This window comes from Haematobia irritans, chromosome 5, assembly GCF_050003625.1.
Source record: "Haematobia irritans isolate KBUSLIRL chromosome 5, ASM5000362v1, whole genome shotgun sequence".
Taxonomy (NCBI): domain Eukaryota; kingdom Metazoa; phylum Arthropoda; class Insecta; order Diptera; family Muscidae; genus Haematobia; species Haematobia irritans.
This window is the reverse complement of record NC_134401.1, coordinates 53,739,269-53,760,578: the sequence shown is the minus strand read 5'-3', so window position 1 is coordinate 53,760,578 and position 21,310 is coordinate 53,739,269. Positions and strand designations below refer to the sequence as shown.

Sequence of the window (21,310 nt, the reverse complement as noted above, 5' to 3'; positions counted from 1 at the left end):
GGATCGATAACACATTTACCGATTATTTAGTCATCGCCGACAAGTCGTATCGATCCGACACACTGTAAGATTCTTTACAAACACCGACATTCCGTCCGGAATAATTGATAGTCTGTAAAGCGTAGTAGATGTTCGCCACATTATAAGTAATGTTTGCAAACATAATCGATAATGCAGCTTGTTAATCTGATCGATAACAATATTTTACTTATCGCCGGCAATTCTTAGTTTTTGGTCACACCGAAAGAATCTTTACAAACACAAATAATAATAAAAATAAACTTTGAACGGGTAAACTTATTATATGAACTATGCATAATGTGCCTTCTAGAATATAAGTTTATTCGGATGATAGTGCGCGTTTCAAAAATACCCCATATATTGGCCACACTATAAGTTATGCTTAACAGCATAATAGATACTGCTGCTTGTTAATGTGATGTACAACACATTTATCGATTATTTAGTAATCGTCGACAATTCCTACGAATTGGTCACATAGTAAGATTCTTTAGAAACACAGACATTCCGTTCGGAATATGTTTGTTTTCATTTATAATTTTGATTATTTCATAAATAAAAAATAAATAAAATAAAGTAATCGCGAATATTTTGCAATTTTCAACTCGTAAAACGAACATGGTACCCACTTTAATTTATTGCTATTGAATATTTGACCAGTGTGACAGTTCTCTTATAGAGGTTCAAAGCCACAGAAATAAAAATCGACGACGTTCTTAACAGTCCACAGTCAATGGAGTGATACGCAGTCGTTTACAAAAACACAGCGCAGTCACCAAACACCACACAGAAACCAGATAATGTGAATAAAATGTCTTTTTGTGGTAAATATAAAATCAAAATTAAATATTGTTCTTATCATAACAAATCGTCGGAGCTATAAATCATATAAAGCATAAAGTTTTTGAATGTGTATACGCCTACGATTGGACCAAATGAACTGCATACTATTCGCAAGAAAAAGTCACCCCCTCTTTCCCTCTACGCCTTACGACGGTACAATGAATGAATGAACAAAAAGAATTCCATCCCATTTTGGGGTCCCACATACCAAGATATATTGAGGTCAGCCCTTTGATTGACAATAGATATTTTGGAAGTAACAACATGGGAACATTACATATTTGAAGGATGTATTATTCCAAATTCTTTGCTATGGCAAATATCCCCAAATGTTATATATATACACTACACCTATGTGGTGGTGGTATATATATGTATATTTAGATTTTTCATCTATGAACGACGACACCATTTCATAATATTTTTTGTTTAAGAAATTAATATATGTATGTATTTTGGTTTTGCGTTTTGTGTGTCTCACTGCAGAATCTCTTGAAGAATCATGTACTAGGCGATTGAGAATACTCGAATCGGTAATTTTGGAACATGGCATGGTGGCCGCAGACAATAAGGATAGGGATGGTGAAGACAACTTCCCTAATGGCAAAGCAATTTCAGTTGAGACACTTTTGGATGCCTTACTACTGCTCTACGAGGAATGTTGTAATTCTTCGCTTAGACGGGAGAAGACCGTTTCGGATTTCATAAAAATTGGTATGGCTACTGTTAAAATGGGTGTGTGAGCGGTAGCTATTAATCGTATCCCTTTTTCGTCAATAGCGAAACCTGTGGTGACGTTAGTGAAGAAATTACGGCTATCACGAGATGATTTTGAGATAATCAAAATTATAGGTCGTGGAGCATTTGGAGAAGTTTGTGTGGTACGAATGATAAGCACACAAAAGATATACGCCATGAAAATCCTGAACAAATGGGAAATGTTAAAGCGTGCCGAGACAGCTTGTTTCCGAGAGGAAAGAGACGTTTTGGTATATGGTGATCGACAATGGATAACCAATTTGCATTATGCCTTTCAAGATGACACTAACTTGGTAAGTACTATGGAACAAAGGTTGTTACCAGTCATATCTAATGAATTTACAATTTCAGTATTTAGTCATGGACTATTATTGTGGCGGCGATCTACTGACTTTGCTAAGCAAGTTTGAAGATCGTTTACCGGAGGATATGGCCAAGTTTTACATAGCCGAAATTATTTTGGCCATTAATAGTATACATCAGCTGCGTTATGTGCACCGTGATATCAAGCCAGATAATTTGGTTATTGATGTTAACGGTCACATACGTTTAGCGGATTTTGGTTCTTGTTTGCGTTTGGGTTCGGATGGTAAAGTGCAATCGAATGTTGCTGTAGGCACTCCTGACTATATATCTCCTGAAATTTTACGCGCCATGGAAGATGGTCAGGGAAGATATGGGGCAGAATGCGACTGGTGGTCACTTGGAGTGTGTATGTATGAAATGCTCTATGGCGAGACACCTTTCTATGCTGAGAGTTTGGTGGAAACCTATGGCAAAATTATGAATCATCAGAATTGTTTCGACTTTCCTCCCGAAGATGGTATAACCAAGGTATCGGATGAAGCAAAGGACTTAATAAAACGGCTGATTTGTGCTCCAGAATTCCGGTTGGGGCGTAATGGCATTGAAGACTTTAAGTCTCATGCATGGTTTGAGGGCTTAGATTGGGATCATATTAGGCTGGGTGCTGCACCATATGTGCCCGACGTGGACAGCCCCACCGATACATCGAACTTCGACGTGGACGACAATACTATTAGACATTCAGATTCGGTGCCACCTGCAGCAAATCCAGCATTTTCCGGATTTCATTTGCCATTTGTGGGATTTACTTTTACCCAGAATAGCTGCATGTCTGATTTGGGTAAATTAGATATTAACAGTCTGGCCTCGCCGAAAGATGGCATTGATGGAATAGACCGCTCCTTCTACAATACTTTGAAGCAAGAATTACTTAATGAAAAGAATCTCTCTCCAGAATGTACACGCCAAATCCTCAACGAATTGAAAATATTTACCAAAAAGAAACAAGAGCTAGATAGTAGTAGTAGTAGTAGTAACTCAGGGGATAAGGAAGTCGATAGTACCATTTCAAAAGCGCGACTCCAAGAATTGGACAAGGAAATAAGCGAACTAAAACGTGAAAAACTTGAAATAATCAAAGAATATAACGATGCATTGGATCGTATAAAGCAACAGGATTCAGAGTTAAAGGATGCAATAAGCCAAAGAAATCTGGCCATGATGGAATACTCAGAGGTCACAGATAAATTGTCGGAATTGAGGAATCAAAAACAAAAACTATCCCGTCAAGTGAGTATCTCCTAAGTAAAAAAAAAACTATACATTCAAAACCATATAACTCTTGTATTTTTTCCAACATAGGTAAGAGATAAAGAGGAAGAACTTGAAACTGTAATGAAAAAAATTGATAATTTGCGTCAAGATTTAAGAAAATCCGATAAAAGTCGCAGAGAGTTGGAAATGCGCATTGAGGATGCTCTCACAGACAAAGCAACCGAAAAAAAGCAAAGAGAACGGGCCGAAGAATTCTGTCGCCAATTACAGGAAGAACTCAATAAAAAGAAGAATTCGGATGCCTCATCTTTTGCAGCGGCGGGTGCAAATAATTTCAATGCAGAAGCATCTCGTTACGAAATTGAACGAATCGAAATACAATGTACAGAAAAATTAAATCAACAACAAGCTCGATATAATCTTGAAATATCGGCGCTTAGAGAACAGCTTAAAGAAGCCGAAAAATATCAGGAAACTTTACTCAATGAATTGCAACAATCCCGTGAAAAATATGAGAATAGCAAATTGGATACGCTTAGCGATACAACCGATACAATAAGTGAGCTGAAAGAAGATTATGATAAAGACCGCAATATGTGGATAGAAGAAAAGCAACGACTACTCCTGGAGATGGAGATACAAAGTCAAAAGAGTATGCAAATGCAGGCTAAACAAAATGAATTCGAAGACAATATTGAGGAACTCAAGTAAGTTTTTTTAAAACTATTATTGCTTTATTATTTTCAATAGTGATTCAATAACGATAGAGATTTAGTCTGATGAATGCTCCAAAATAAAGAGAATTTGATTTTGGGGAATTTTCATCAATTTGGTCAATTTTAAATAATAATAATTGGCAATTTTCATCATTGAACGGCAAAGATATTTGTCTTTAACTAATGACGAGTATCTTTACAATTTGTGTGACAGCTATGTACGCTTTTTATTTAAATAATTTTTGTCTAAAATTTACGGATTGTATTTGGAACCAAAAAAATCGACTTTTCGTTTAATTCTGGGCTATATGTTATAAAAACAAATACAAGTCGAAAATAGACCTGTTGTTAAAAAATTGAATAATCGATTTAAAACGTCATAGTTAGTTTTTAGTTTGAAAATGTATTTTTTTTTTAATTTCGAAATATCACTTTTTTGACTTGTGCCTTTTTAGAAGTCTAATTTTGGATGGCTTATATAAAATAAGGATCCTTTAATATATGAAAAGGCCCTGAGGTTGAAGCGAATTAAAGTTAATTTTTTCTTATTCATATCGTTATAGAATGATTTAAATCACATTCTCATTTCAATTAAGGGGCGATTTTTTGATACTTTGGTTTAAAGCCGATTATTTAATTTTGAGCAATATAAAAAGTCGATTTCAGCCAACACTAAAAATCTATTAAACTGATTTTCGAATCCATCCGAGTTTGATGAAAAAGCTACCAATTAAATTTTTTTAATGATTGTAATGTAATTGTAATGTTTCCAGTTTGATTAAAAATTTAATTGTATCAATAAAATTTTTAATTGGAAAATTTCAATCAATTTTCCAATTGGAAATATTTTGGTGATGTTTTTTCTGTGTGTGTAAAATAGTCCGCGTTGCATGAGTAAAAGATACAAGACTCAAGGGGTATCCCTCTCGTTCTCCTCATCTTGTTCGCGTTATCATACACCATTTATTTTATTTTTTATTTCCATTTATTTAAGCAATTCGAAGCCTCTAAAGGGCCAATTTGACGAATTACAATGTACTACTCTAACGGGCATTACAATATTATATTAAAATATAAAGCATCAATTACTAAAAAATATAAAAAAAAAACAACAATCTCATATGAACAATTGAATCAGCAATCTTATATCAATTACATTATATATAAATATTTTTTTTTTGTTTTGTTTTGTTTTTTTTTTCTTGTTTTTTGCATTATTATATGCTCGCATGTATGAAATTTGATAATGTTCTTGGATCCCATTGAAATTAAAATATATGTTTTATTCGCGAGTCAGGAGACTACTCATTAAAAAATGTTTGCATTATCTTTAAGTCAATTATCTTTATCTTTAATCATCAAGCTGATGTAAAATATTGAAGAAGTTTCTTTCGGTAGGTGTTGTAGGATAGATCAAAATGCTTCAACGTATTCGGCAGACTATTATACAGTCTACCAATTCTCACATGAAATGATTTATTCATGTATTGACTGGCAGTTGGAATAATCAATTGATTGCGACGAGAGCGTCCAAAAGCAAACAAGTTGACAAGAAAAAGAGGAGTTTGTGTCTTAAAAATCTTGTAAAATAACAACAGCGATCTTAAATCAACAAAGTCTGAGAAGGAACATCCTAATCAACAAAGCGTCGAACATAGTCCGAGACATGATCGAACCGTCCAAGCGAATATAGATAACGTACTACTCATTCCATCTATAGTATACATTACTCATAAAAAGTCGAAAATTCGCATACGAAAAATTTGCTTTTCATATGTTAGATAGAAAGAATCGAAAATAGACTTTTTTAATATTTTAAAAAGTCAAGTTTTTAAATTTAAAAAAATTAAAAAGTCCACTTTTCCCTGATTTTTCGACAAATTTTGTAAAATTGGAAACAGCCAATTTTTTCAAACGTCTTTTTATAATTCCTAATCTCTATTTTCAATTTTTTTAAACATATTTTCAATTAACTTAATAATTGCTCTTCAATTTTTTATTTTCTTCTTTTTTTGCACAGATCTAAACGTCAAGCCATTTGCCAATGGGAGAAACAAATGTCCGAAATAATACAATGGGTTTCCGATGAAAAGGATGCACGAAGTTATTTACAAGCATTAGCCACAAAAATGACCGAAGAATTGGAATATTTGAAACATTCAGGTAAATTTGAATTTGTTTTTCAACCAAATTATATACTGACAACAATTTATGGGATTTATGCAGGTCCATTCTATAAAAAGAATAACAATGATAACAATAAAAATTGGCGTAATAGAAGGTCACAAAAATTGGATAAAATGGAATTACTTAACTTACAATCTTCCTTGCAATCGGAAATTCAAGCTAAGGCAGCTATATCTGATGAATTGAGTAAAACTCGGGCAGAATTAATGGCCACTCAAAAGTATGTAAAATTTATAATTTAAAAAGAAAGCCCTTGATGCTATATTAAAAAATTTGATTTTATATGTTTCGCAGAGATTTGAATGATTACCGCAAACGTTGTGAATCGGCCATGTATGAGCTACATTATAAAGAAAACCAACTGAGGGATATTCAAAAAGGTTTAGAATCGTCAAAAGGATGTAAGTATTTGACAATTTTGTTTTTTTTTTTTCTATATAATTATATCTTACTACACGTAAAAGGTGTATTAGAGGCAATATTTTCTAAATTTTTGTTGATCTTAACCCAATGAAGAAAATAGAAATCATATTTTTTATGATGGCTGAAATTTACCCACGCCCATGAGAAAGCAGCTTAATTGATTGATTTTATTGCAGTTGCTTTCTACTAGTTTCCAAAAATGGCTTTGAAGCTATGTCAGCAAATGCATTTTAATTTTTGACACCATGACCCGCTAGGCAGCATTATGACCCATAATAAACGCGAGTTGCATGCATAAATGACTATCTCACTCTTTGACACTGAATTGTTTTCAGTTGGTATCTAATTTTAATTCTTCAAAACCAACTTATTATTATTTTTTATTTAATTTTTCTTTCTTATAAAAACAAAAAACTCAACAACATCCAAAAGCCCCTGTTGTAGATGCAAGTGTCGATGAAAGTAATGACGAATTTAAGAATTGGGAAAGAAATACAAATACCCTTAACGCCGATAGAAAATCAAATCGTTCCAAATTTACTATGTGTGCCAAATGTAATCAGTATATGCGTCCAAGTGAAAATTTTATAAATGCTAATAATTTAAAAAATGATATTAATGAGCAGGCCGATGTAAGCAGCTCTAACCCGAACCAAGTGCAACAATTTGTTAGGCAACGAACGACAAACGAAATAGTATTTAATAATCATCCTTTGACCACCAGTACTAATGCTACCGCTGATTACTCCTACAGCTGTAGCAGCGGCCAAAGTGACGCATACAATAGTATACCTTTATTGCCAACGTCGTCGTCGTCGTCATCGTCGTCGTCGCCAACATCGTTCTCCTCTTCAAATATGACTGCGAAAAAATCAATGAAAGAAATAAAATCTCAGAATAATAAAGTCTACACCTGGGTTGGATTTACTTCATGTTTTCTCGGCATGTTGTATTTCTTCTTGCGCAACAATACTTTACAATAGATAATTGAGACAAAGCACTTAAGTACAATTGAATTATATTGATTTGATTTGAATGTTTGTATCTTAAAAATATAAAGATTTTTTTGTCAATTCTCCACCATCACTCAAAATTCTCATATCATTATGGTTAAAATTATATATGAAAGTCTTAAGTGTTTTCCTCCTGGTCCTCCCATTATAGGCAAAATAATGTTTAGTCCATAGCCAATATAAATTCAGGCATTAACAACGGTAACGTATGTGTTGCACTAGGGATTGGAACCTAGCGTTGTCTTTTTTAATTTGAAATAAGGCGGCGTTCTCTGCTTAATTGTAGTCTTGCGGCGCTTAAAAAAATCTACACTCTAGTCGGTTTCAATTCCTAGTTTTGTATCGTGTTATGTTCACATCGTTTTGTTTGTCTTTTGTTTGCCTTATGTTTGCTTTTAGTTTATTGTTCTTTTTTTTACGTTTTTACCTTTACGTTATTCCAAAACAAGAACGCCTCGCATCAGAAGTTCCAGCCACAGCTTTAATTTAATTATTATCATGCATTTACTAATACGATAATTTGGTATGGAATGTCAACTATTAATAATAGAAGTTAAAAGACAAAGTTTTTATTGTGACTGGTTGTAACAGGTTAATTGAAAAGTCTACGGCTGCCTTGGCCAAACAGTTTTTGTTTTTGTCCATAAAAGGCAAACTAGGCCTTTTGATTTTGTTTTGAAAATAGGGTCAAATCGTCATTTGCTTTTGGCCAAAATTGACTTGTGATAGTAACCACAATCAACTAAATTACTTATAATTTTTACAATTTACACTAAATTAAAAGAGTTGTGTGAGATGGCCCTTTTTATACAGATACAAATTTTGACCTTTTAAAAAAAGTCCTCTTTTCCAAAGAGACGAAAATTCGAATTTTTGTTTAACACCACAAGTATCCTAGTGTTTTTCTTCAAATGCTGCTGATTCGCAGATTCATTTTTAACCTTCCAAGATAGTCAATGAAAATTATTAAAAGAAAATTATTCCATGCCAGAATAGTCCAAGACGACTGTTGTGTTTTTGCGCACATAACATCGGATTCAAAGCAATCTCTGTGCATTGGATTTCGGAGAGAAATGAAGATGACAAGATAGATTCCACGCCACACATGATCATCTCCATACACCTGTTCCGAAACATTAACTCATCGTTGCATAGTTCTCCCATATCCAATATATTCGTGAATCATGTGGTGTACACATTCAATTGATATCTTTGAAATGCACGTGATTTCACTCAGTTTATATTTATGTCAATTCGAAATATTTTTTTGGATTTTTGTTTTAAAGTTTTCAGCGTTAAAAACCTTTTTGGGCATGCACGACATTTACGATCCTAATTTCATCACGCCTAAACATAACATAGCAATCTCATAATACTATAATTTAATGATCGACAGCTGACAAATTTCTATAAGAGTCTCATAAATGTTAGGTCTATTAAAAATATTTCCAACTGGGGGCTTTTCAATTGGTCTGTTCAACTTTGCATAACATAGAGTTTGTGGTTTATAGTGTATTTTGACTCCATACTCAATGGAAACTCTTCAGTTGCTTTTATTAGAAAAATGTGTAACACAGCATTTTTTGGAACGTGGTTAGTTCGTTGGTATGGTCCGGCAATATTTAACAAATTTTTAATTGCACATGCGACAATTGGTGTATTGGTCGATAAGTGAGCTATATCAAAAAAATCGATCGTTAAAAATCTGGTAATGGGTTTAAAGTAACCAAGAAGAATCGACCAGCAAACTCAAAATTTTGGCAAATTGTATAACATTCTCGACTTCAAGTTGTTCAAAAAGTAAAATTGGTGGAATTTAGAAAAAAAGTACCACTTTATCCTTTTTTATGACAAAAATTAAATGATACCAAAGCTAAGTTGGAATCACCGACCGATGTATTTTATAGAATCTGCGGACATTCCACCTCTCGCAGTAAAACCAACCCAAGGAAGAAAAATCTAATTTTTAAATTGTACCAACAAGAATAAAAAAGTGTACTTTTTGGGTTAAAATTGTACCAAATTTCACGAATAATGGATTGGAATATTGTAACTGAAAAAAATAAAAATTATTTATCAACTTGTACGATAACGAAGGTGCTATTTGTAAAGGTTTTGTATGAGTCCTTCCTTCATCATATTTTCGTATGAAAATATTCAGTCAAACACGTAACAAATTTGGGGATTTGTACATGAGTGATTCTTGAAATACCACTTGCAATTTTGGCTCAAAAAGGCATTCGATATTGAAAGTTAGTTGAGTGAAAACAATTTTTCACTAAAGAGTTTTCCATGATCTGGCAGAAGTTTCGAAGTTTAGACATGACCCCAGTATCAAGACTAAAGTTCGATGGATATGCTTCATAAAATCCTAAATGTATTATTTTATCCATTTCAGGATATAGAAAAATGGACAATTAAATAAATGGGTCTTGTCGATAATTTTGAAGACTAACTGAGTATTTCAAATTGTACCAAATAGGTCATTGTAGTACCATTGTACTTTTGAGAAGTGACATGTACCAAATTTCGTACAATTGTACCAACTTTTACATCCCTGAACGAACATGTTTCCAATGATCGGCCTTCGTAGCGTATGGTTAATATTAATTAGAAAAGTCATGGTTGCGTATACTTTATATTAATATATAATATAACACATACGCAGGATGGCCGCTGGATTTAATATGAATCATTCGATAGGTAGAACTATTAATTAGCAATGCCTCTAAAGGCAGTTTTGTCATAACAAAACTGAAGCACCAAAGAACTTTGTCAACATAATATCATGAAGTTTGCTTCGATGTGTCTATCAAATGTACTGGCATTTGCGATGGAAAATATCAATAACATTTGTGATTTTGATTAATTTCTGTATTAAAATCGACACAACAATACCAAAACGATGATAGAAAATTAAAATAGCCTAACTAATAGATGGCCAATCAGTGTCAAACTGACAGTTCCCGAAATGAAGAATAAACGAAGAAAATAGGGGGAATTCCAAATTCTCTCTGAGTTTCGTTTTTACAATTTTCCTGTTTTATCCACAATTTTAACATTTTTGATACACCAGATGATTTATAATCAAATTAAATATTAAAAAGTTTATATTTGAACAATAAATTGCGACTAAAACCGCAGAAATACAAAATTTAATTTTGAGCAAATGTTCTCTTTACGAAAAACACAAAACGAAATTTCAGAAAATTCATTTGGGCTTCTTCAATATTTTCTGGTCGGAGAGCGACGGGCCATCTATTAGTTAGGTTATCTATGATAGAAAGTGTATGTATAATGAAGTGCCCAGCAAAAAAATTGGAAGTTCTTCCAAAGGCACAACTTTAAAAGCACTTCCAGAAGATGCACTCCCCATGATGTTCTTTATATTAACTACCTAGGAAGTTCTTTTAATTCAATTTTTTATAACTTGTTTTTTTTTTTTCAACTTTTCAAATAGGTTAAAAACAGAGTAAGAATTCAAAAAAGGGTACAAATCATTTAAATTTTGTCGAAAAAAATGCTAAATCCAATCTGAAAAAATTGTGAATTTTTGAAAATATTTGAGGTCAAACGTTTCCGACAAGCGTTAGAATCCATTAAAAATTATCAAAAAATATAATTTACATCCAAAACATTGAATTCGGATCACACCTAAATACGTGAAGCAAATTCAGTGCAACGGCTGTTGAAATGAAGGACTTCCGTCCTATGACAAGCCCATGTTAAATTCATCGCTTCTGCGTCAATTTTTCACCCCTTCCGGATCCAAAAAGAACATTTTCATTACTTTTTTGGCGACGCTTTTTTTGCTGGGTGAATATTTATTGTTGTTGTTGTTTTTTTTTTTTTTTTGTAATATTGCTGTTTTAATTAATTTCTGGGCAGAAAAATAAAGCAATTTTTTTCTTGACATTTGTTTTCTCTCAGAGAACCAGGCAATCTTTTAGATTGTCTTTGATGCCTTTTTTAACAGTGTTGCCAGATTATGTTTGAACCTCAATTTAGTAATCAGATAGAAATAATTCAATGCATAAATATTTTAAATCAAGTTAATTGAAATAATATATATGTGAAAATTCAGTTTATAAAATCGACAAATAAACAGAAATAAAATTCTTCACCAAAAGAGTTCAAAATTTCTAAATCTTCTGAATTTGCAGTCTAAAAATTGTTGGAAGCAAAAAATTTAATCATTTCACTTGTAGGAATTGTTCCGAATTTCGTTGAGAACACTTTATAATGAATGTTACCAATAAGAATAACCCAAACTTGAAAAATCCCTAAATTTGGGGGAAGGGGGGAAATTCCTAAACTGGCAACACTACTTCTACAGCAGAAGTGCATGGTAGCATTACATCATGGAGACAAATCTGTAGCTTCATATGCGAATGGTATAAAAGTAGAAAGTACTTTTCCCAAAAAGGCTTCTACACCACAGTAAATTGCTCATGAGATGCATTTTCGCCTTAATGCTAGTGTCATTCTAAATTTAATGCAATATTAGCTTTCTAAAAGCTAAAATCATATTATACAATCAATTTCGGAAAATGTTGAACGTTTTATTAGAATCGCTATTAGTACATATCGGACCATCCTCCCCATTTATACACTCCTACATAAAAATCACTTAAAATTAACTTAATCAGAGGAACTTCACTCTATTTGTCTGTATGTAATATAACCACAACTTGTTTGCAACTGCAGAATTTTTTTTTACCATTCCGTACCTAATACTCTTAGACAGATACTCAATCAATCCCCCCTCATCAATGTCTAGAAGTAGTTTGTCCTTGTTCCAATCCATCGATCAATGTTTATTATGGCTTACGCTATACGGTAACATCATCATTCTTCATTGGGCAAAATAAAAAAAAAACGAAAATAATGAAAAAGAAAACATTAATTTGGAGTTTATATACTATATCATTTATCCCTTTTTCCTGAGATCTATGTCCTTTGTTTTCTTTTTGTGTAACTAAATCTGTATTTGTTCTTTTTTATCTATACATCCTACATTGCTTGCACATAACATTGCGTGTGTGTTTGTAATATTGCAAACCAACAAACAAACAAACAAATCATTCCATCCATCAATCCCCTCAATGTATGCAGTTCTGGAAAGATCAAATTCACAGGTATCTTATAATTATTTCAATAAAGAAGCTGCAGGCATATTCAAGGAATCAGATCCAAATATATGCGGTTTGTCATCGGTAGGCGATGCTGTGGTGAGTTTTCTCAAAATACGCAAAAAAAATGAAGTACTTCTACAGAGACATGTTCCGTTTTTTTTTTCTCTAGATGAACTCCTCCTCGAATATATTCTATCCCGATGAATCAACGGATCAAAGACAGTCGGGACAAATGTCATCAACCGTTTTTGGAGGCAATTATCCCATGAATTTATCACCCGAACATAATCTTTCGTATGGGGACGAGGGTAAAGCTCTTATACGTAATTCCAGTTCCAAAAGTAATTTGAGTTGTAAATCAACAGAACCCCTGCATCATCATCCACACCAGCAGCAACAACAAACGTCAAACATGCATAAACAAAAAATCCATCAATTTTTGGTACGCACCTTTAGCAGTCCAACCAAATGTAATCATTGTACATCGCTTATGGTTGGTCTAACACGCCAGGGTGTTGTATGTGAAATATGTGGTTTTGCATGTCACACAAATTGTTGTCAAAAGGTTCCTACTATTTGCCCGGTGCCCAATGATCAAACCAAACGCCCTTTGGGCATTGATCCCACACGAGGAATTGGTACGGCCTACGAAGGCTATGTTAAAGTGCCGAAACAGGGTGTAGTGAAACGTGGTTGGGTGCGGCAATTTGTCGTAGTATGCGATTTTAAATTATTTCTCTACGATATCTCGGCCGATCGTAGTGCATTACCATGTGTAAACGTTTCACAAGTGCTAGACATGAGAGACACTGAGTTTGCAGTGACAAGTGTTAGGGAGAGTGATGTAATTCATGCCGCCAAGAAAGATGTGCCATGTATATTCAAGGTAAGTTTTATGAAGGCAGGCATTGAGATTGGTTTTACATTTTGTTTGTTTTGTTACTTTCAGATTAAAACGTCCTTGATTGAAGGTGGACCCTGCCTAAATACACTAATGCTGGCCGATAATGAATCGGAAAAAACCAAATGGGTTGTTGCATTGAGCGAATTACATCGCATCTTAAAACGTAATAATTTACCCAATACGGCTATATATAAAGTCAATGAAATACTGGACAGTTCGTTGGCTTTGATGCGTAACGCTTTGAGTGCTCTCATTGTTTATCCCGATCAATTACTATTGGGTACAGATGAGGGCCTTTATTGCATAAATTTTGAACAGTATGAAATAGCTCGTATTGGCGATAGTAAAAAGATTCTACAAATTTGGTATGTAGAGGAGGAGCATATTCTGGTACTTCTTTGTGGTAAACAGAGGCATATACGTCTCTTACCCATACGTGCTCTAGAGTGTAGCGATGTCGAATGGATAAAGGTGGTCGACTCGAAGAATTGTGTGGCAGCATGTACTGGTATTATAAAACGTGTTCCAGCTTTGGTCTATTGCTTTGTGGTCGCTTTGAAAAAGCCCACAAATCAGACACAAATTATTGTGTACGAGATCAATCGTAATCGATTGCGACATCAGAAGATGTGCGAATTTACTGTGGCATATACGGTGCAATGTGTACAAATTCTTTCCGATATGCGTTTAGTAATTGGTCATCAGAGTGGTTTCACCGCCTATTTGCTACAAGGAGAAGCAACGGCCATGTGTAAGTGAAATAATTGTATGTTAATTATAAATGAAAGAATGAGAAAAATCTGGAAAACTTTATTTTCAATATGGTCAATTAGACTAGACATATATACACAGAAGAAAATATAACCAATATTACGTCAATTAAAGGCTTAATTGAATTTGAAAATATTTTCAGTTAAATGATTAATTGATTTAAATATTAAATTTAAATTAATTGTACCAATTTAAAATCAAGTCAACTAGAGGTTCGGTAATTGATATTGTTATTTCTGTGATCTATATTTACATCAATTATTTCCTTCAGGAAGTAAAAAAAAGCATGTGTTGATTGGAAATTTTTTTTTTAAATTAATTTAAAAACAAAAAAAAAACAAAGCATACTTAAGTCGAAATTGTACAAATGCAAATATCTCCAATATATTTCCAATTGAAAATAAAAAGGTAACAGAAAAGCAGGGTCGAATTTTAAAATGCATGAAATGCATAAAATAATTTTCTTTGAAAAACTGTCCTCATAATCGTCTGTTATTCATAGTAAATACTTCATATGACATGTAGAAAACTATAGACACATGCGTAGGAAATTTGTTATTGACATTTGAGGCCATAAATTTCATATTGAATTAGAATTTAAGAATTTGATGGAACATACCCTTCTCTCAAGACAATCGGTTCAAATGGTACGGTTTCCGAAATTAAATTTGAAATTAGTAGCATTACATGTTAGATTTGTAGGATTTTTTATTGTTTAATTTCTAGGAGTAATCGTAAATTTCCGTCTAGGCGTTCGCTTTTTATATCACTCGAGATCACGGTTGGCACAATTGGTAGAATACCAAAATGGTAGATTTTTTACTGTTTGGTAGAAATATTTTGCAAAATCTAGCAAAACAGATTTTGCAAAATATTTCTCTTCAAATAAGAGGCATTTCACAATTTTTTAATAACAATAAAATTTTTCCAAAATTTTCTATAGGGATAAAATTTTGACAAAATTTTCCATAGAAATAAAATTTTGCCAAAAATTTCTATAGAAATAGAATTAAAAAAATCTAAAGAAGTAGAATTTTAACAATATTTTCTATTGAAATATAATTTTGAAAAAAAAAAATCTATAGAAATAGAAATTTGACAACATTTTCTATAGAAATAGAATTTTGACAAAACATTTTTTTGTTCGGTAGATTTTTGGTAGAATTTTCTCCAAATTTTGGTAGATTATTTTTGGCTCGAGTGGAAACTATATCAAAAGGAACACTAGTATTAAAAGGTTTTTTATGGCTTTTATGTGCGATCTACGGTTTCAAGAAGGCAAATCGGAAGATCGGGCTATATACGGGTTATGTCAAACCCGTATGGACCAATATAGATCAAATTTAGAATAGCTCCTCGCTGGCTTAAAATACAAAAATGAAGATTTCCAATTTCAAGCAAATCGGATGAAAATCGTGAACGACAATAAAAATGCAACTATTTTCTTAAGAGAAATTGTATCGGGTTTTATTAAATAATTAATTGAATCTATTCAATTTTAAATCTCAATTAGGAATTTAAAAGTTTTGGTGATGTTTCTTTCTGTGTATTCTGTATATTGTAGTATTGGAGCTGTAGCAGAATATAATATTTATTGTTTTTTGTTTTTGTTTTTTGTTTAAATTGGTCTTATTTATATTGTATACAATTTTTTTTTTTTATATTTTTCCTCAACATGGTCTATAGCTCTTATACATCCTGAAAACCAGCTGTGTGCCTTTCTCAATTATTCTGGTGTGGATGCAATACGTGTTATTGAAATACAATGTGCAGGAGGTGGATATGGTGAATATTTATTAGTTTTCCAAACACTAGCAATATATGTAGATTTGCAAGGACGAAAATCTCGCGACCGTGAAATTATGTATCCCGCTCTTCCTTCACATATTAGTAAGTCTAGAACATTGAAATTCTCATAATATGTGGTAAACTTAACTGTCGTCCCCCTAATATCTTTTTTTAGCTTATTCCGATGGTCATTTGCTGGTATTTTCCGAAACGCACTTAGATATATTCAATACACAAACTGCAGAATGGGTGCAGTCTATAGGTCTGAAAAGGTCATCACCTCTAAGTCAGCAAGGGAATATTGTTCTAACACATATTAATGATACCCCTAATGTAGTTTATTTAGCCAATATACACACAAGTATGGTGATAGTTATAGGTGTACGATATTTTTGTTATTAATATATATATATATTTTTTTTGTCCTATTGCAGAGGGTCTTTTCCAGTCAAAGAATCTCAAACGTATAAGTGGGGTTAATACAAAACGACGATTCTCTATGAGGGAGATTAATAAAACCATAAAAAAGTATATAGCTTTATATAGATTTAGTTTGGAGTGTTTTATTTAATTGAATTCTTGCATTTTTAGTACGGATAGAAGATCAAAAATGATTTCAGCCCCCACCAACTTTAATCATATATCGCACATGGGCCCTGGTGATGGTATACAAAATCAGCGCCTGTTAGATTTACCAACCTCTATTGAGAGTCCCAATGAATCTCGTAGTCAATTGTTAAGTATGATACAGCCAGATATGGCTTCTCTAAAACAGTTGCGGCAACTTAAAATAGGTCACAATAATGGTAAGTACTCGAGCACTATGTGGCCAAGCATTTGTTTGTTCCCGTTTTGTATTCTTACATTCATTCATTCTAACGCTTTATTACTACCCAGGAGTAATGCAGAAAAGCACAATGCATGACCAGCAATCTGAACTAAATTATTCAGAATCTCGTTCACCAAGTCCATATGGCAATGAATCATCTTCATTTAAAGACATGTTCGATGTAAGATCTCAATAGTGTACTACTATATTCCTATTCCTATATATATATACTTCCCCTTGTCTCTAAATTCCATACATGCATATGTGTGTACATAATATACGTGTATATATGTGTGTGTATGTGCTATATGTTTACATCATCCTGCCGTTGGTATGGGGATTTTATTAATAGTATCAATGTCAATCTATTTTAGGATGAATTATCATTCAGTGCTCAACTTATGAATGAGGGAAATCAGCAGTGACATTCATTACGATCGATATTGTCTATATTTTCTGAGCAGCATACCTAGAGATTTGTGCAATAATTTTGTTGTGTGAGTGTGTAAGGTAATTGGAAGAGATGAGCCCAAACGCCAAGCAAATAAGCAATCTCTAATTTCACCAATATGGTCTGGAGATGAACGTAGAACAAACTGATCTCATCGTGCATACACATGCCCCATACACACTCAACTCAATACGGAGAGAAGGAGGGAAATGCTATCCAAAACATTGAACTACATACATATTTATATAAATACATATAAAATTAATATTATGATACGGTTATTTAATTATTATATATTATAATTATTTTTTCATATTAACGCTATAACTACGAATGATCAAAAACAACAAATATTTATACAAAATAATTTAATCTACATTTACATACTATTGTATAATTGAAGTTAGTTGGGACATTTTTTTGCATAACCAAACCCCTAACAACATAACACACAAGACAAAGACACAAAAAGCAAACATACATACATATATACCAACCACCTCCCAAAGCGGAAGACATTTAGTAGAGGTTAGTCATACACATACACATACACCGCTGACTGGAATGAACATGATTTTTGTTGGGAATCAATGCACACTTTACAATTTTTTCTTTAAAAAAAGCGAAAACCCCCAACCAGCCTCTACCACATAAAAACATAACTTAATAAGTTACGATGAATTTTAAAAAGTCCCAATGCTAAATTTAAAAACAAAAAAGCAAAAACGAAAGGAAATCGAAATCGGAAGAAATAAAGTAGTCGTATTCTTAATTGGATTTAGAAAAAGAAATAATAACAACAATCTTTGTTATATGTATGCTATTTTATTTCTCTTTAAAGAAAGAAAAGGATGAATTTGAACGTTTTGTGGTTTCGTTAAGCTAGGTGAGTATAAAGGACGGTTCGTTAATTTATTTGATTGGAAAGTTTTAGTAGTAGAACATTTGTTAACATTTTTTGTTTACGTCCTTTTCGCCTTTCAGAAGAGCAAACATTTTAATTTTAGCTTAAATTTGTCTGAATTTGTCTCTAAAGACCGGTACTATGTTCGGTTTTCGAGTTGATAATCACATTATGTTCGAGATTAATTTTTCAAAAATAATTATACTTATCAACATATTTCAGTTAAATCTTGACGAAATCTAGATGAAAAAGAATGTGTGCACAGATTTAGTTAAATTATTTGCTTTGAATCGAACCATTTGAAGAAAATAACCGCGAAAATTCAAAGCGAAAACCAAAAACATAGCGCAAAAACTCCGGCTAAACCAAATTTTTTAAAACACTTCAATTTTTTTTTTACTAAGCAAGTTTTAACGCAAATTAGTTTCCTTTGCGTTATTCTTTCGATCAATGTACAGCATGATTGTAAATGAAAATCAATTTCCAATTACGGCTATCTTTTTATGTTTCCTAGAATGCCCATATCAATTTATTTGAAATATTTCGAACAATCGAAATTATTTTTTTTAAATTTTATTTTAAGGCCATAACATATACATATGTGGAATATTGACAGAAATTTTTTTCAAAGTTGTTTTTTATAGAAAATTTTGTCAAAATGTTATTTATATAAAAAGTTTTGTCAAAATTTTATTTCTATAGCTAATTTTGTCAAAATTTTATTTCTATAAAAAATTTATTCAAAATTTTATTACTAATTTTTTTTCCTATAGAAAATTTAGTCAAAATTTTATTTCAATAGAAAATTTTGTCAAAATTTTGTTTCTATAGAAAATTTTGCAAAATTTTTTTCTATAGAAAATTTTGCAAAATTTTGTTTGCTACACATTTTTTAATAGTATTTCTATTGATAATTTTTTCAAACTTTTATTTCTATAAAAATTTTTGCCAAATTTTATTTCTATAAAAAATTTATTCAAAATTTTATTTCTATATATTTGGTCAAAATTTGATTTCTATAGAAAATTTTGCCAAAATTTTATTTCTATAGAAAATTTAGTCAAAACTTTGTTTCTGTAGAAAATTTTGCGAAATTTTATTTCTATATAAAATTTTGCAAAATTTTATTTACTAGACAAAAAATTTTCCAAAATTGTATGCTCACTGTTACTCACTGCTAAGTCGAAAACTTGTAAAAATTACTCAAATTTTCAAATTTTTCAATGAAGGAGTCATAAATACATTTTTGCGAAGTTGTCTAAACAATTATAAATATTTCCCAAATATTGCCCGAGATTTTGTAGTAGTCTGATTTGAGATTTTATCAAAATGTAGATCCAAATACAAAGTTGTGCAGAGTATATTATAATCGGCCCGCCCGACTTTAGACTTTCCGTGCATTTTTATTTTTTGTTAAAATTGTGTTACGTCCCATAACGTTAGATTTAAATTTTAAGTAAATAGATTTTGTAGAAGTATATACAATTTTGTCTAAATCGATACAGATTCAAATTCATGCATATGGGAATATAAACCTTTATATAGCTCGCAACAAATTTAAAGGATTTGAGATAGTATCAATAATTTTGGTCCACAAATACGTATACTGGTGGTATCTTCTCATATAATGATGGGCATTTATATCATTATTTTATGTATTAAACATTGCCGTAAATTTGAAATATAGAGTTCAATTGGCATCTAATGTGAAATTAAGACCTTTTGTTTGCACACATAAATAAATACGATACTTTATATCGATCCACTTACGGGATCCCCACAATAGAACTACAAATTAGTGGCATTAAAATGAGATTTAGTTATATTACCCGGAGTCGGAGTCGAGCTGATGAAAAATGCTGGAGCCCTGTTAAGTACTCCGGGGTTGAAACTATTGCAGTATACTTGTAGTGATGTAAATCAAGCCTGTATAATTGCTAAAAACGAGCTCAACTTATTTCTGCTTCCTTCAATGTGCAATACAGACACTGTCGTTGCCAGTTTAGAAATAGCCAAATGCAAATATTGGGTATCTTCGGTCTACATGGAACATGATAGGGAGATGCCTCCATGTGCCGTTAACACCTTAGTTGAGCAGTCATTGAAAACAAAGACAAAACTCATTATGGGATGCGATGCAAATGTACATCATAGTATATGGGGAAGTGGTGACATTAATACAAGAGGAGAGTCACTCCTAGAGTTTATTTGCGTACTAATTTGGTAGTTTGCAATAAGGGAGATGCCCCACCCTTTGTCACTAAAAACAGGCAAGAGGTTTTGGACGTCACCTTGGCCTCGCAAGAACTGAATGAAATGATATCTGATTGGCAGGTTTTAAGTGAATATAGATTCTCGCTACATCAGTTTCAAATTTGATGTTCATACCACCAAGACCATATTTCCGCCAAATGTTAAGAAAGCTGATTGGAATAGGTATGGGGAATCGTTCAATAATGTGATGGAAATACCAGAGACAAATATGAGCACTCTGCAAGTTATCGAAGACGCAGTGGAGAGGATTACTAAGGCCTTCAACATTTCACTGAAAGCTGCATGCCTAGAGGGAAACCAAGGGGGGAAAATCGACCACCATGGTGGTCTACAGAGTTAGGTAATATGAGGAAATCGTGCAGGAAGCTCTTTAACAAAGCAAAGTCCACCAGAGCTCCTGTGGATTGGGACGCTTACACGAAGAATCTGAGAGGATACAAGCGAGAACTGAGAAAGGCTCAGCATAACTCGTGGAATGATTACTGCAGCAGCTTTGAGAATACGTCCGAGGCTTCCATATAAGCCTATAATCTTTGCTCGCAACATGCGCACATGGTTTCATACTATCGGATTTGTCGCCTCAACGTGTTAGCACGTCACAATTGTGTCGCAGGTTTATACTTGAGCTAACACACAACAAACACGCGAACCTATCTCGTAGTGTTTATCCAAAAGTGTAAGGTGCCCTTAATACGTACGGTGTTACGATAG

The 21,310-nt window shown here is 32.6% G+C and overlaps 1 protein-coding gene across 4 annotated transcripts; it reads left to right on the top strand.

Annotated features, from left to right (window-relative positions):
* The first annotated feature begins 748 nt into the window (after positions 1–748).
* Positions 749–18,233, top strand: gek (serine/threonine-protein kinase gek). 4 transcript variants are annotated; one of them, XM_075313244.1, is made up of 17 exons: positions 749–845; positions 1,351–1,578; positions 1,645–1,916; positions 1,975–3,219; positions 3,292–3,911; positions 5,941–6,083; positions 6,147–6,327; positions 6,402–6,508; positions 12,659–12,774; positions 12,848–13,564; positions 13,628–14,333; positions 16,040–16,243; positions 16,317–16,502; positions 16,576–16,669; positions 16,733–16,947; positions 17,039–17,151; positions 17,345–18,233. In XM_075313244.1, exons 1-17 carry the CDS (start codon positions 833–835, stop codon positions 17,393–17,395), a joined length of 5,211 nt encoding a protein of 1,736 aa, XP_075169359.1. In that variant the 5' UTR covers positions 749–832; the 3' UTR covers positions 17,396–18,233. The 4 variants fall into 4 exon arrangements, with proteins under 4 accessions (XP_075169359.1, XP_075169358.1, XP_075169357.1 ...); XM_075313243.1 differs by having other exon boundaries at positions 5,941–6,327; positions 12,848–12,986; positions 13,044–13,564; XM_075313242.1 differs by having other exon boundaries at positions 5,941–6,327.
* The last annotated feature ends 3,077 nt before the right edge of the window (positions 18,234–21,310 follow it).

Bases quoted from the DNA above. Each gene is read 5' to 3' on its own strand.
- gek (XM_075313242.1), top strand. The intron at 14,334-16,039 runs GTAAGTGAAATA...CATGGTCTATAG, and splicing joins AGGAGAAGCAACGGCCATGT to CTCTTATACATCCTGAAAAC. The intron at 16,244-16,316 runs GTAAGTCTAGAA...ATCTTTTTTTAG, and splicing joins CGCTCTTCCTTCACATATTA to CTTATTCCGATGGTCATTTG.